General features: G+C 38.5%; 1 protein-coding gene across 1 annotated transcript in view; it reads right to left on the reverse strand.

The window, feature by feature from the left end:
* Positions 1-1,658: 1,658 nt before the first annotated feature.
* The window catches only part of LOC104210534 (sister chromatid cohesion protein SCC2), a 28,634-nt gene continuing 13,409 nt past the window's right edge, over positions 1,659-16,883 (reverse strand). The window contains exons 2-28 of the mRNA XM_009759457.2: positions 15,832-15,941; positions 14,864-14,991; positions 14,701-14,794; positions 14,362-14,618; positions 13,931-14,038; positions 13,674-13,785; positions 12,601-12,694; positions 12,319-12,505; positions 11,795-12,223; positions 11,188-11,720; positions 10,892-11,102; positions 10,767-10,817; positions 10,507-10,665; positions 10,241-10,408; positions 8,186-8,485; positions 7,952-8,104; positions 5,775-5,944; positions 5,536-5,644; positions 5,253-5,426; positions 5,073-5,177; positions 4,778-5,011; positions 4,359-4,492; positions 3,990-4,277; positions 3,517-3,874; positions 3,234-3,326; positions 3,015-3,140; positions 1,659-2,268 (exon numbers count right to left, since the gene is read on the reverse strand). Coding sequence (XP_009757759.1) covers positions 2,041-2,268; positions 3,015-3,140; positions 3,234-3,326; positions 3,517-3,874; positions 3,990-4,277; positions 4,359-4,492; positions 4,778-5,011; positions 5,073-5,177; positions 5,253-5,426; positions 5,536-5,644; positions 5,775-5,944; positions 7,952-8,104; positions 8,186-8,485; positions 10,241-10,408; positions 10,507-10,665; positions 10,767-10,817; positions 10,892-11,102; positions 11,188-11,720; positions 11,795-12,223; positions 12,319-12,505; positions 12,601-12,694; positions 13,674-13,785; positions 13,931-14,038; positions 14,362-14,618; positions 14,701-14,794; positions 14,864-14,991; positions 15,832-15,941 — 5,113 coding nt within the window. The 3' untranslated portion in view covers positions 1,659-2,040. The remainder of the gene's footprint in view (positions 2,269-3,014; positions 3,141-3,233; positions 3,327-3,516; positions 3,875-3,989; positions 4,278-4,358; positions 4,493-4,777; positions 5,012-5,072; positions 5,178-5,252; positions 5,427-5,535; positions 5,645-5,774; positions 5,945-7,951; positions 8,105-8,185; positions 8,486-10,240; positions 10,409-10,506; positions 10,666-10,766; positions 10,818-10,891; positions 11,103-11,187; positions 11,721-11,794; positions 12,224-12,318; positions 12,506-12,600; positions 12,695-13,673; positions 13,786-13,930; positions 14,039-14,361; positions 14,619-14,700; positions 14,795-14,863; positions 14,992-15,831; positions 15,942-16,883) is intronic.

Here is a 16,883-nt window from a genome sequence, read left to right on the forward strand (position 1 = left end):
TGGAAGTAAATGTTCGTTGATCCTCACACTAGTATATCTTCCCACAAAAAACGCACCAAGCAAAATTTGTGTCAAACCCCCGTGTGCTATGAAAGAGCAAACTTGTGCCATGCAACCTTTGTTCTACTGCCTGGACCACGGAAGATGCTTTTTGCTAGCAATGTATAGTTTCCTGTGAAAATTTTCAAGTTACAACAAAACATATATGAGATTGTCTTTCACCATCAAAGGTAACTTCAGAATTTAAGCTTGTCAAGTTCACTTTATAAGGTTCTCATCAATTAATCTACGCACGTTTTAAATTGTTTGTGTTCAGAATTTTACACTCGTTGACATTTTAATAATCTTTCACGTACATATCTATGTTATGTATCAAAAACGTTCACCCGAACCCATCAATTTAAGGTCCATCCTTTACCTTGGATAAGGGGGTTCGGTTGGGGCGCAGGGAGTTCACCCTGTGATATTGGCTACATCGACAATGATAGCAATGTCTTTCTAGATCTCATAAAAAATCTCATCAAGTACAAGATCTTATCAGTTTATCATCATTATCAGAATACTATCATATAATGCACATCGCATTATATAATGTGCATTATCAAGGGAACGGGGAGATTGACGAAGATGTCGCAAATCGCATCGAGCGGGATGGATGAAGTGGAGGCTCGCTTCCGGTGTTTTATGTGATAAGAATGTGCCACCAAGATTTAAGGGTAAGTTTTATCGAGTGGTGGTTCGACCAGCTATGATGTATGGGGCTGAGTGTTGGCCAATCAAGAACTCTCATGTGCAAAAGGAAAGTTGCAGAGATGGGATGTTGAGATGGATGTGTGGGTGTACCAGGAGAGATAGAATTAAGAATGAAGCTATCCGAGACAAAGTGGGAGTAGCCTTCGTTGAGGACAAGATGCGGGAGTCGAAGCTAGGATGGTTCAGACATGTTAAGAGAAGAAGCATTGATGCTCCTGTCAGGAGGTGTGAGAGGTTGGCCATGGAGAGTTTGAGAAGAGGTCAAGGTAGGCCTAAGAAGTAATGGGGAGAGGTGATTAGACAGGACATGGCGCTACTTCAACTCACCGAGGACATGACCCTTGGTAGGAGGGTGTGAAGGTCGAGAATTAAGGTAGAAGGTTAATGGGTAGTTTTTAGTTGTAGCATGCATGTCCGTTCATATTCTTAGATTTTTATTACATATGTGATTTTGTTCGCCTCGGGTATTGTATTCCATGTTGTTATTATTTAGTACTATTTAACCTTTATCTCTCCCTTTTTCTTCTCTTCCTTCTTTCTTCCTTCCTTGTTTTCCTCTTCTTCTTGCCCTTCCTGAGCCAAGGGTCTATTGGAAACAGCCTCGGGGTAAGGTCTGCGTATAGACTACCCTCCTTAGACCCCGCCTGTTGGGATCGTACTGGATTTTTTTTGTTGTTGCTGCTGTATCATATAATGCACTGTTCCAAAGAGAGTATTCTGACTTCTGCATATTTACAGGTCTTGCTTGGGAGCCACCTCCTATATATCTCCATGACCCGTAGGTACACAAGAATACAGATTGGGTAAACACATGATGCGAGAAAGTTTTTACCGTACAAATTTTCTGCTCTTTTACGTCTATAAAATCTAAAATATGACTTGCAGAACAGATGTTCAAAAAGAGCTACACGAAAACAATGGTGTGATTTCATTTCCAAATGAGATCAGAATCTATTAGAATGTACAGAAAAAGGACCGAAACCTACACAAGAAGATTCTTCTCCTCCTTTTAAATCCCCCAAAGAAATAATAAGGAAATGATTCAGTTTCAATTTTGCTACTTGTTGGAGGTCGTCACCAAAATTTGTGCCTCCAAGAATCATGACTTCTAAATGGAGCACATCACCGACGTTCTGGAGCTCCAAGCTTCAACTTTTAGTACTGGCATCTCAGGTTATGATCTCTTAACTTCTATAGATGATGTTACAAATCTGTTTTGGTTCTTGCTACTTTTGTCATTTACCTGTCTTCCTGCATACTGTACATGTTAGTGTTACCTGTAAGTATTTACATTTCGTATTGCTGCCTTAACCTGCTACTGCTTCTTCTGCCACTACCGCTATCACTAGTTCTCATTCCGCTACCCCATTCTCCATCGTCTTCATCATCTTCATCATCACCACCCATCATTCGACCACACTTCCTACTTCTTCTTGGAGGAGGGCGTTTCCTTTTGATGTTTGCTGTGTATACTGCATAGTCCACTGTATCTTCCTTCATGGCATTCTTGAAATCCTACAAAGAATGGTAATCAAAATGCAACAAATCACATGTTTAGTCTAAAGTTTGTCTCTGTGAGTGCATCCCAATTATGTTGTTGCGTAAAAATATCAAAAGCGAGGAGGGGGGAAGAGGGAGGGGGGCAAACAGCCACTTCAGTTTAGCTGCAAAGTAGTCTATCTTTCCAGAATGAATAGACGCAATAGATAAACAAGTACCGCAGTAACTTTGACTCATTTACTTAATGCTGTTTAATCCTCCTGCTATTGCAAAAAAAATCCTAATGGCCATGGTTAAAATAAGGGGAAACATCACATTCGTAGAAAGAGCGATTAGCCTAATCACATGGGCTATTAAGAGTTCATTCCAGCTTGTCTATTTGGACATAACAAAAGCTAATTACAAAGTGAGAGCCCTAGATTTGCAATCACAACACAACACCTGCAATTTAGCTTCAATAAACAATTACCTGAGAAATAAAACAAAAAAAACATATTTAGAAGAGACAAGAACTGAAAGAGAAGTGTTACGTATTTAACCATGAAAGCTTCAAAAGCATAGGGTGGCAAATTATCCAGAAGATACTCCGGAAGAACTATAAGCTTAGAAACCATAAATGTGTGAATAATTGTCTAGGCATAATCTACGCAACACATATAAGTGTAATATATGTGTTCTCTCAGGATTACAAAACTCCCATACAGAATTAAACATGCAAGTCGATGGACACATACATAGCATCACCACTGCACTTAATTTACCTGATATCTCCGGACAAAGTCTTCATAATTGTTTGGGGGGTCAATGTTAATTTCCTTCACATTGAACTGAAGATTTTGCCTTGAAAGACCTTCCCCGGGTTTTGGGGTTTCATTTGGAGAATATGCCTGATGACATAACCAGCACATATAAGTACCAGGTAGATGCTGCAAGGCATTCATTTGCATAGTCAGAGGCAGAGTTAATCCAGAAAGGCAAACCTGACAACGGGCATCATTTAGATCATACACAATCTTGAGGTGCCTCTTTAGCCTCAGAAGCAACTGTAAAGCACCGGCTGCGAGACATTCCACCTGTATTATGCATAGTTGTCAAACAGAAGAATCAAAGTACTCGCCATCTATTAGCTTGGAAAGTTAAGAGGTAACATGTGAACCATAAAGGAGACGACAGTAAAGCTCATAATGACATATTTCACGTGCTCTGCATGCCAAACCACACCATGCTCATATGGTTAGACTGAACTTGATGGAGAAAGCATACCTGGATCGTGTGCAAATCAACATTGGATATGCCATGTGGATTTAATGATGCCGGATGGGGCATATATGAATTCACTGATCCATAATCTACACAGCCACGATCCCTTTCCAACCCTTCCTGGATTTCGTTGGTAACCATTGTTTCACTCTCACACTTAATAGGTTGAGTGGGCTCTGTTTGAATGCTCCCACTTCCATTTATTTTTTGACTACCTGCTTGTAAAAACTGTAGAAATCCTTTCATATTTGCCTCCACTGTGCCAGCCCTAACTTGAATAATCCGATTTATAGAATAGATCAAATAAAGGGGCTCATCAGGCGATGTGAATGGAAGTGAAGCAAGAATTTCAGTGCAGTATCTGGAAGAGAGGAGGGATAAAACAAATTCAGGATCAGTAGTCCAGATTAACGCAAACAAAATAAACATGGAAAGGGTAACCAACGTTAGGGGCAGTAATCCAGATTGGTGCATACATCAAAAACGAGACTACTGAATCACTCAAGCTTGGTGTATCAAATTTGCGCACAACTGAGGCTATAAATTTGTTCCTTGAAAGACGATTTCCACGGATGAGCTTATAGATTCTAGACACCCCATGCTTTGCATGATCAAATGAGCCAGGGTCCGACTTTCCTGACATGATACCTGGAGCTTTAGCCTGAGCATCTAAACTTTGAGAACCACCTTTATTCATGGCTTGTATGAACATAAATGACTTTTGCAGACCATCACCAAGACGGCTCTCAAAGAAGGATGGATACCTGAAAAGAAGCCACCGACAATTAACATAAACCCATAATATCCAGAGATAATTCTAGATTCTAACAATACAGAGAGCGTACTTCTCATTCATGTTCATCAACAAATGATGAGCCAGCTTTGAGTTCACCTCCTGAGGATCTATTTCAAGCGCTATCAAAAAGGGAACACAAGTAATAGGATGGACAAGACCTTGACGCAATACAACTTCCAGAATCTGTTTGAACAAATTCAAAGGTAGATCAGAATAGGAATCTACCCATAATTCGAATGGGTAAAAGGATCTATCTATAACTCTGAGAATAACTACTCCATGCTTCAGAAAATAGCATTACATAGAATTTCCAAATACTGAGGATCGATATGGGGAAATGTAACGCCAGCAGTGAACAGACCAGCTCTTAGACTAAATGTACTATAAGTGGGAGTGAGTTCAATACATACGAGCAGCTTAATGAATCAGTTTTTACAGGAACAGAAATAAGAAAAATTAGGGAATTACCTTAAGAGCAGACTGACGCACTTGTTCATTCACATCCAAGGATCTTTCTAAGATTTTAGCCCAATACAACTGAACTATTCCCCCACAAATATTGGTATCACCAGCCCCTGCAGCAACTGGCACACTAGGGCCACCAACTGCCGTATTAGCTGCTTCATTTTCACTTGCACTATCTATTCCCATTTGACTTTCAGCATCAAGAAGATACTCATACATGTTTTGCAGTGATTGCATCTGGTCCACGAATGATTCAGTACACAGCATTTCAAAAGCATGACACAAGCAGAAAAGTTACCTTGAGTCGTGGATCAGTATTAGAAGAAAGTGTGGCCTCCAAGATTTTCCCTACATCCTTTTCCAGCATACATTCTGGCCGAGCAATTAAAACATAGCCCAGTGCCTGGAAAGTTACAAAGTTACACAAGTGATGATTACGACATACGTGCAAAAACTTTAAGGGAATAGCAGGACTCACCTGCAATGAGCGGACCTTGATAACATAGTCCTCGGTCTGAAGATATCTCTTAAACAGGTTGATGCTGCTAGCAACATGTGAGTTGTTACTGGAACCAGATACATATAACAAAGAGCTACTGTAACGTATTAGCAAACCCAAGCAGAAAAGAGACCGTCCCACTTGCTGAAAGTTCTGAAAAAGAACTAATGTAAGAATGCCATATAGATCACAAAACAAAATACGAAGAGCAACATCTGTTTTTTCCTAGTAGAGATCAGAAACTTCATGGGGTATAACAAACCTGTTTATTACTGAAACCTAGGGCAGCTAGGCGTTTGAAGAATAACTGGATAAGATGTTCAATAATAGTTGAACACTTTCCAGCAACTTTACTCGCAGAGCAAAGACACCTGTAATTTTGTAAGCAAAAGCTTATAAGGAAACAACTGAAGCATGGAAGATGAAGTTGCGAGAATTTTATGAACAGAAATGGTTAGTTCCTATATATAGCGAGAAGAGGGTATCAATGAGAGTAGATACTTGATGCAAGCATGGACAACAGTCAAGAAAGAATGCCGAACAATCATTTGCTTCAGATCTTGCTCAAGTTCTTCAGCAACACTTTGAGGAAGCTTCCGTAATAAAGGCAAAACAGAATCAATTACAAAAATTATACTCTCCAAAAGCTGGGCCGCAACTCGATTATCAGCCTACACAGAAGCCAGAAGAATAAAGCTTATCATAACTTGTCCGTAGTATCAAACTTCTAAAAGTATACTACTCAATAGAAGAAAAGGAGGAATCGGGAGGCAATAGCAATGACGGCCATAAGTTAACAAGCGGGTACAGCCAATCTTGGATAATATTTTAGTATGAAGGAACATCCACCCACTAATACACAAACTGGATACGCTGTAAGCATTTTTCAATCTATCCATCTCCCACAGACTGATACATTGGAAGGTCAAGGTAGGACACAGTCAAACCATCTCAAGCAACCTCTCATTTTATCATCTACTTGGGTTACTTGAGCCATATGATCAATCATTTCCAATCTAGTCCAATTTTGTATGATTGTACATTCATCTCAACATTGCATTTCTACGACACCAATCTTTTGGATATGTTGGGCCTTAGAGGTATATTCTTTCCCACATAACTGATTGTTGGTCTCACAATCGTTCTATGAGACTGACCTTTCACTATGTTAGGTATCTTCCAATTGCATAGCGCTCCTGTAACACACTAACACTCTCTCCTTTCAGTTATTATATCTTAATTCGATGAGCTACACCTTCATCAATCAAGCTATTTTCTGAGAAGATTAAGCTTATACATCTGGAGCCAATTAGCTTCTTCGTTAATGAAGAGCTTCCATTGATGTGAACAGAACTATTTATTTGAATTATTAAGAAAGCTGCCCTCCATTCCTGCTTTGAGAAGTAGATTGAAGGGGTGAACTTCACTCGCTGGGAATGGGATTCATTCACTTGCATTCCTGCTAGCACTACAAAAAGCTCTGGTCTTAACGCGCTTACTACTGATGTACGCCTTTAGGCACCATAATCTCGTCCAAACTCAATTCACTTTTGTTCATCCAATGAGGACTAAATTACATTTATTCTGTCTGTCTCCGTTAATCCAACTTTAATTGACTCCTCCTACAAGTTCTTCAATTAATACAATATCATCTGGAAATGACATATATCATGGAACCTCACCCTATGTACTATTAGTTAGCTTATCAATATACGGCAAACAAATATGGCCTAAAGCACATCTTTAGTGCAACCCACGATTATGAGAAAGTCCCTTGCATTTTCTCCTACTATTCTCACACTAAGATAACTCACTCATACATATCCTCTATGTCATTTCCATATTTGATAGATTTGTTTCTTCTCAGGCACCCAAAAAAAAGCAGAATTTTTTGTATTTTATCATATACTTTTTTGGTAAATTAATATCTATTAATATTTAGCCACAAGATAACCTTAGTTGTAAATTAACCAAACATAAATCCTAATTAGTTCTTTGCCACCATTGCAATAACTGTATATCTCTGCTCTACCACCATCGTTTCCCAAGGATTCAATCGCATGATTCAAAATTTTAATACCACTATAGTTCATACAACTTTGAATATCTATTGTGCTCTTATGTATCCCAACCAATTCTTCACTCAATTTAACATTTTTCCGCTTCCTAACACAAGATTGAATAGCTTGGTTTCCGAAAATAGTATAAAACATGGTTGGTATTAAATGATAACCCACCTGTTTCTGGTATGCTGCTTTTGGAACTAAATAGACTAAAGTACTATATCACCTTTAAGTTGGCTACATAGACAAAACTGCACATTGAATATGTGCATTGTGCTTCAAACCCAAAAGAGCCATTTGTACTATATCCCTTTCAAGTTAGCACACAGAATGCACTGTTGACACCCAAATGAGCTCTATGCTCTATTATCCCTTGTTTATACCACATGTTTCTGGTATGCTGTCTATGTAGCGACTAACAACTTACAACATCTCAAATTAGTAGTGCATGCACCAAATGCATATGCACACAAAAGATGTACTCGACTCCATTACGAAAATTAAAAATACAACTTTTGTTCTCCAAAAATTAGAAAAGCAAATTTTCTCAACAAGAAGAGAAGAAATAACATAGAACCACAGCGGAGTAGCTTAAAGACCAAGTAGATGCACAACCTGACTCTTCAAATAAGGTTGTAGCGTGACCACAAACTGAGAAGGATCAGAAGCTGGTGCACATAGAGTAGGATCAACAACACAAAAAGCATGCAAGAGCCTCATGTATGGTAGCATGTGCACCTCTCCTTCTCCAGTATTCATCTCCGTCACCTGTAGAGGAAGATACTTGAAGATTCTATTTAATAAAAAGGAAATCCATATATTTAATAGGAACCATCCTACAAATCAGACCTGCAGTATTTTCTCCAATAAGCACTTGCACATCAACTCGCAGCGCCTACGGACCGAAGCAAGGGACACAGGGTTGATGCCAACAGCTTTAGCAGATTGTGAAAAGAAATCAAGAGCTATGTTGCGTTTAATCACAGTTACAAGAGGTTGAAGACTGGGCATCCTTCTGAGCATTTGAACAATTTGCTCTGTTTTCTTAGCCACCTCAAGTGGAACAGAACTTCCATCTCCGAAAAATTGATGTTGTGAACCAGAAGGTTCCTCAAACCAAAACTCATAAAGTGTCTTGCAGACCAGGTCCTATAAACAAATAATAGAACAGCGTCTAAGAATTGCTTCTATGCTACTGGACTCTAGCCATATAAAGCATTGTCCACATCAAGGTTATTCAATGTGACATTGAATTAATCTTCAGGCAAAACAATACAAGTATAAAACCAAACTCAAAATTGTGAACAAGACTGTTTGTTCCATCCACTCCTTGATTGGCAAACCCCAAAATATATCTTGCACAGAGACCAATGCATTCACACCCAAAACATGCTACCAGCCATCATTTTACTATGGTGCAGAAAATGTTTTAGATGCAATGACACAAAAAGTACTCCCTCCACCAAAACTATAACCCCCTTAACTTATAAATAGATCCAGAAAAGAAAGAAAGTCTGAACAATAAGTTGCCAAAAGATTTCGAATTTGTTGCAGACCTAGCATAAGTAAATTAAAGAGTAGACAAACCTAACATATATAAAGAAATGTGACCCTCTAACAGCTTTTTCTTAGACAAGGCGGTCACACAGTTCAATATGGCATTAAAGTAGAAGTTGGGCTTCAAACTTATATTTACCATCACCTATTATCCAAAAAAAAATAAAAAACCACATGCTTGCTCCAAAAGAAATAGCCAGACCTACACATAGGGAGTGTTCAAGACCTAAAATAAATAAGTAAATGTGCAGAGATGATATAAATAAATAAAAGTGCTTGCTGTCTAACACTTCAAATTTTAGGTGATGTGGTCACATGCTTCAACAAAAGTAGTACTTTAAAAGTGGAAAAAAGTTTGTGATAAAGACATCACCTCAAAGCAAAACCAACATTAAATAGTAACTAGCTTTCTGTTCAAGTTTTTGGAGATGAAAAACTTCTCAATCCAGAGATAGGGGAAAAGAATTTAGACATGGACTAAAACGTGCTGGCTCAATTGAATTGAACAGAGAGACTAGTTGCTTTATTGCTTATATGGTACTCTATTTACCTGAATTTAGTTGGCAGGGTTTGGCTGGAAACGGAGTTCAAGAAAATGTACATAAGCCAAATATAAATAAAATACTGAAAGTACCAACAATTCGTTTTGTATGAAGTGGGATCAACAATAAGTAATGTCAATGGATGATCTAAAATTACCTAGTTTCTAAATAAAAATAAGCACATTATTTTAAGGGTGATATCCAGGCCAGCTTGAGCGCACCTCGACTACTGGTGGAGGGATGGCTTGTTTGCCTCCTTATATGGTCTTGGACAATTTGCACCTTATGAGCTAGCTTTGAGGGTTGATTTAGGCCCAAGGTCCATTTCTTCACAACAAATAACCTATGAGGTTTTCTTCTTCAATATTACACTTCATTTTTTATTTAACAATAAATTAAATACTTAAATCTTGTTATACAAAGTTCAAAATTAATTTAGAAAAACCCCGCCTACTATCCAGTCCACCAAAGTGGAGCGTTTGTGGGCTGGATCGGACCCCTTCCCACTTGTATAATGACTGGCTCGGGACCTACCTGCTAGAATTGGGACTGGCCTATCAACCGCACCAAGGAAGTGCCTTCGTCTGAGTCGATGTTTATGGGCCAACCAACCCGTTTGTCAGGTCTAAAGTATAATGATAATTATGGTCAATCATTGGATGAATATACCTTACAAGTTCTACATTTATCTGGCGCAGGTACTGTTATGGTCATGTTGCTTTTATCACCATTAACCACGGACCTGGGCCAAAGAGAATGGGCTAGAATGTTAAACGGGAACAGAAATTGATTTGACTACTTCTACCTGTACACTGGATTCCTCATCATTTACTCGGGAAATAATTTCAACGCAAGCAGTAGTGAACTCCGAGAAGCTAGAATTTGAGGTGCACATGTCCCGAATGATTTTGATAGCACGCTTCCGCACACTTACACCAGTATCCTTTATTCTTTCCGCCAACTTCTCAAAGTACTGTGCAACCAAAAGAAGAGTTAGGAGGACAAATACTGGCATCCTGAACAAGGTATCACCACAAGTTTTGTGGGATCAAATAGATTTAAATTCAATACCTTCAGACCAACATCAGGATAGGAAGCAATATGTCTGCCTACAAGTTCCAATGCAGCTTCTCGGGCAGATGTAGCGGAGTCACAAAACCTCCCTTCCACTGCTGTTTGGACATGCTTATCACCCAAAACCTCCGGATCAACATTTATAATGATACTAACCTGCTCTCATTATGGCACAAACAAGAGGAGCAGAAGATAAGTACTCCAAAAGTTGGAACAAAACAGATATAAATTTTAGAACAAGTATGCAACCGACTTACTGCTCGCAATGCTTTTGCACGAATGATTGGAGAGTTCTCTCGCAAACTTGCCTGTAAAGCATCTTATAATGAGTATAAAAAAAATTAAGTTTCGAGAAAAAAGGAGAAAGTGCTACTTTACCAACCAGAAGCACTTGCAGAATCTTGTCAAATCCTCTAGAGAAAGAACTATTCTGTCCCAATGCTAAAGTTAGCTTTTTTGCCAACTCTCTCGTCATTAGTGAAGAAAGAGAACCAGAGTCACGCACAATTGCTTGTGACTTTAATCTAGCAACATAATACATGAATTTCTGCTGAGAATTAGGGTCATCTTTGTACCAAAGGCAAAGATAGAACCTGCAATAGATTATCTTCTCAGGCAAGGTTATCAAACAGAAAAATACTCATAGCATAAAAATATTTATTTCAGAGAAGCACTGACCAACGAGTAAACAGATGTCCATCATCCACAGCCGCAGCATCGTAGAGATAATTCAGGAGTAGCTGCTGAACAGTCTCCAAATTTGTGATTGCCTCAGTAACTTGTGAAGTCTTTCCTGACTTGTTACGCTTATTTTGACTAGCATCCTTGGACTGAGACTCGCAATGTGATTTCAATACAAGAAGTTGCTTCCTAGAGAAACACATCGGACAATGAAAGCCGCGATTAGGAACATCATGACCCCTAATTCCGGTACAGTCAACATGAAATAGTCTCTGACAACCATGACATCGAACAAGTGATTTGTCAACTCTGGCATCCAAACAAACAGAACATGCATCCTTGGGAAGAGTCCGGTCATTCATGTCCTCGCTTCTCAACTCCTTCACAATCCAGAATTTCTCCTCCCTACAGTGGACTGCATCCTGTTTCAGCCTTGCAGCAATTGTGCCGAGAAGGTCAATGGCCATTGAACGAACAGAAACATCTTTAGATTTCAACCCAGCATTTTGAAGAAGTAAAACACAAAGAACCTGCAAATAAGTGTATCTTTAACATATAGCCAATGAAGTGGATTATGTTAGAAATACAACCGCGTCTCTAATACCTCCAGAAGAGGAGCAGAGGCAGGATATTCGGGCAAATTCAAAGTAATCAACAGATCAATGACAAGATTCTCAATCATTGTCTTCAACTCAGCTGCCTCTTGATTTTTTGTGTTCGTTAGACGTTGAAGAACACGACTCCAGAAAAGACAGCAAGCTTCAGTGATGGACTCATAGGATTTGATAGGGTAACTGGCATCAATTGAGACTTCCAGTGAAGGACTGTCAGATGCTTCCATCAAAACATCCGGAAGGTTTGAACTGCTGTGAACTATTTCAATCAGAAGGCCAGTGATGAGCTGAATTTGCCTCTGCTCTTCATCAGGAAGCGGATAAGTTCTGGGCATGCGCTTTGAAGAGGGTAACTTCAAAAGAATCTGAAGTGCCTCATCCATTATGTAAGCACGATGCTGTGTGTATGCGTAAAATATCTGGACACTCAACAACGTATGCACAATTAAGATCCAAAGCAGTCACTTTTAATTTAGACTTAAAGGACAAACTTATAGTAATGTAGCTTCATTACCCGACTTATTAAGCTTATAGATTCCAATTGCAAACGCTGGATATTCTCAACCACAAGCGTTGTGAAGCAGGTCTTGATAAGCTGGAGAATGCAACTGTCAGGTAGGCGCTCTATCGTGCCCAACTCCTTAAGAAAACCAAGAATCACACAAAGCTTCTGAAGTATATCACTAACAGCAGAAGAAACCCTAAAAAAGTAGAGACACCAGCATGAGGTGATAGGACCATTTACTACGAGAGACAAACAATACTCATTATCAAGGACACCAATTTATAATCATACTTGTTTGATGTTGATTTCCTTGGTTTCACACTCCTAGATCTCTTCTTCTTATTTGGTGAAACAAAGTCCCCATCAGCCTCTTCATCTTCTTCACCTGGAAGCATATGAAAACATAGGTAAAGATTTATCTCTAAGTAAAAGAATATGAACTATATCTAGCAATACAATACTAGGGTTTAATTATAATAGATGGTCTTTTCCAAGATTAGCCAATTAACAGAGACAAAATTGGAATCAGAACTCACAGTTGTAAAGCTACACAAACTAGATAAAACAGAGTGTCCAGAGAAGAATAGAACAAGGAAAGTGTATGGTAATTGATGGAACAAACGTTTTACTGTACCAGTTATCCATGCCACCCTCAAGCAATAAACAATAATGATTCCAAAAGTTATCCCCTTCACGTCTTCTCCAATTTTAGGCTGATTTAATTAGATACTCATCAAATTAGAATGATTCCAGAACCATCACAGAAGTTGTCACACTCTTAGGCGGATCGTAAACAGAGAAAGCCAAGATTGGAAAAGGTCATGTGATGAGAGAAAAGGACAGATAATAGCTATGGGCGAAGTTCAAAATATGAACTGAAAGAGGGAGAAAAATAATTTGGCCACTGCGAACTGACGGTTAGATCTAATTTAATATACTCTACTTCCATATTTTGGTTGGAACACTTTAAAACTCCTTACTGGAGTTCCCAACCAGTTTTCAGCTCTGCAGAAAGATTCTTTCAGCAATTTCCGAGAAACACACATGCTAACCATTCCATTCAAGACATCACCAAGAAGTTTCAAAATCTTAAGATTGTCATTATGCTAACATTGCTTTTAACTTTCTCACATTTTGTATTCGGTTCACAAGAAGTCTTGGGGTAAACACTTCAAAAACTTACTGTCTATAAATTCTACAAGCTATAGAATTTCTCTACTTTTCATTTTCAATTCAATCTAACTCATTCCTTTTCCTTTACCTGACTTCACAAATTACTGAGAAGTCAATTATCCAATGACTTCATAAATGTCCAAATGAAGCCCTAGTATACAAACAATCAATAGTCCAGCTCAGAATCCTACCTTCAGGAACCCCTATGTCGGTTGGTTTGTGCAGCGCACGGTATACGGGATCACTACCAAATATAACATTCATTACTTGGTGCCGAGAGACGTCCATGATTCTTTCAATGATCTGGTACCAAAGACCATGGTCAGCTGGAAAGTTAACATACATAAACGAGACATGCAAAGATACCAACAGAAGAATCTCAAGGAAATCTTTATTTGTAATTAACAAGATACATGTAGTAAGAAAAAAAATTGAGTTAAGAACATACTTCTTCTTTGTATAACTGCTTAGGCATCCCACGGTAAGCCATTATAGCTAAAGTTGCATGAATGGACTCTAAAGCACAAAAAATCAATGACACAACCTCTGTATCCACCTGCATAACAATGGAAAAGCAAAGCTTTGTTATTGATTATGGTCAATTGGTCATGACACTATTATAAAACAACAATCATTAACAGGTGTGGCATGTCGACGAGAACCAAAGATTTCCAGGCGGTAGCATGACCCAATAACCTTGCATAGGTTAATGAACAAGAAAAGGCTGGTAACTCATTGTTTCTGAGAGAGTTAATAGAAAATAGTGGGAGCTCAAGTCGAGAATTAACTGCAAAGAGGAAATTATACAAGAAACCAAATGGAAAATTGTCTGCACTGCAAGTCTAAAGAATAACATGAATTGCATAATTGCTAACTTACCTGTTCATAATCATTAATTGATAAACCTTCTGCTCGATGAATCTGGTGATCTAAGACCCTGAGTGATCTCATTAGAGTATCAACTGGAATCAAATGCAGTGCTTTCTTTGCTCGGATAGATGTGATTTCATTCCGAACAACTTTAAGATCTGCTAAAGACATTGGTAAAAATTCTCTTTCATCCCGCTCATCACCAAAATTTTCTGCTCTGCCACAAAAATCTTCCAAAATCTCACAAAAGCCTGCTGCAACTGCATCTGAGGACAGGAAATATTCCCAAATCATCAAATAGCCATCTAGAGCCAAGAAAAATTAGAAGTGCAGTTACCGAAAGGGAACCTTGACATTCAGAAGCATCAGGACCACTTGATAGTAAACTGTTCTCCCTTCCTTTCTTCTTGACTTTTGGTTTCCTAGAAGATGCGGTAACATCCTGCAATTAAGTGCTAAATTTTAGTAAATACAATAAATCAGCCACTGTATTGATTGTTTTCAAACTTACACTAGTAACATGGTCATGCTGATAATCGTGGATCTCTACAGTGCTTCGTTGTGGCAGTTGGACAGCAGGTATGCACTTAAGAGGACCCGAATCAGCCTTACGATTTTGTGCAGTCCCCTTAATGTGGCCTGAGAAACTTGAACAATGTGCTATATAGTAAAGCCAAGTAATATAAATGACCTAATAAACCATATCACTCAATTGCAAAAATGTGACATCATTTTACAACCAAGAAATCCCAGACGGATAATGGCGCATGGTTTGAAACTCAGTGGATAATGAGCTCGCACCTCTATCCTTCTCCACTTAATAACCAAGTTTTTTTTACCACGGCAAGGTTTGAACATGTGACGTGCGCTTATCCACACATTTTACCACTGGGCTAAGCCAGAAATAGGACATTTTATCTAAAGCCAAGAAAGATAAGATTGTTCTAAAGCAAAACCATGAGTAAATAGTAAAATCAGATCTTGTTAGGTTTAGGTTAAAGAAGTTAATACCTCAAGAACAATGTTAGTCCAAAATAAACTAATGACTTTCATGAGCTGCATTCAATCAATATAAACAATTGTGACTTCATATTGGAGTTAACAATCACAAAGAAGGGGTGAGTTGATTTCAACTACGCTTTCAAATACAGTTGTCGCTCAATACTATGGGCGCCCTTCAAATACTATCTCAAATCATCTAAAAGAACTTGCACAGAACCAATGATTTATCCTTGCGAAAGAATGAAGAGAAAATATGGGTAGAATATTAGTTGGTGCTACACATTGAATTAGCAAAAGGATGTAACACAATCCACAAGCACAGTCAACTATCGCAAAACTCGGAGATCTCCATATGAAATTCAAAAGAGATAAAGGGCCAAAACTTTTGCTCAAAATATAATAGCACCGATTGGACATGGTAGAAATCAAACATAGGAGATTGGAAACAATGAAATCGACTAAATAGGACTTCTTTACCTGCACCTATGCAAGCAAAGGCTTCAGAGTTACATCTAAGCACTTCATTATAGAGGTCCAGATTCCCCACAAAGCCATACGGTTGAGGACTCGCATCAGCTCTAAGGTTCCTGCAATTAAGAATTTATAAATCAAAAATATGTAGAGCAGAAAGTTCTGCCATTCTATGGTCTCCTTTTAGGTAGGATGCGGGCCCAGCATATTCAACTGCATGTATGTCTTCCTTTTCTTTATCTTCTCTTTTACTCGAAGGTTGGCCACTTATGAAGAAAATAGTCAGTGCTTGCACCAAAGGATGTGTAGCCTAGCGACCAATGAAGTTAGATAAAACAGCAAACAAGGGTTCAAATCCCAACAAAGACAAAATTTCTAACTGATATCTTTCCATTTGCCTAAGCCTTGGTAGGTAGAGTTATTTGATACTTGTGCTGATGGGAGGTAGTTAAGTAGCAAGTACCCGGCGGAACAATTGAGGTACACACAAGTTGGCCCCCACACCACCATTTTTAAAATGAGAGAGAGAGAGAGAGAGAGAGAGCTTGTTCTTCTAAATTTTTAATTACAATTAGTAAGCAATTGCAATTTTGAGTTCACAATTATCTCTTATTCTCATTTTTCCCAGCTCAAGGACCTTCAAGTTTTTGGGCATCTCAGACCTTTAATCCTAATATAAACATAAACGCAATGTTCATATGTCATCCACTAACATCTGAAAGCACAAAAATAGGATATACTTGTTACTTAAAGAGGCCAAGAAAAATAAATACAGTTTGATGTACAACTACCCCACACCTCTTAACCTGGCCATTAAATCTTTCTGAACAGAGTAAGTGAACAGGAAAATAGAGAAAAATACTCACTTAACTTGACTGTCCAAACTATTTACAAGAAGAACAAGAAAGAAAAGGTTGCTCAAACTTAGCAAACCTACTAGCTTGAATCATTTGCTCATAATAATCAATTAATAGTGCAAGGCATCTTAGTCCTTTAGATAGAGTAAGCTTATAAAATAATAAACTACCTCACACCAAATTAATTTCCTGCTTTGGCTT

The sequence above is a fragment of the Nicotiana sylvestris genome, chromosome 9 (genome assembly GCF_000393655.2).
Source record: "Nicotiana sylvestris chromosome 9, ASM39365v2, whole genome shotgun sequence".
Taxonomy (NCBI): Eukaryota; Viridiplantae; Streptophyta; class Magnoliopsida; order Solanales; family Solanaceae; genus Nicotiana; species Nicotiana sylvestris.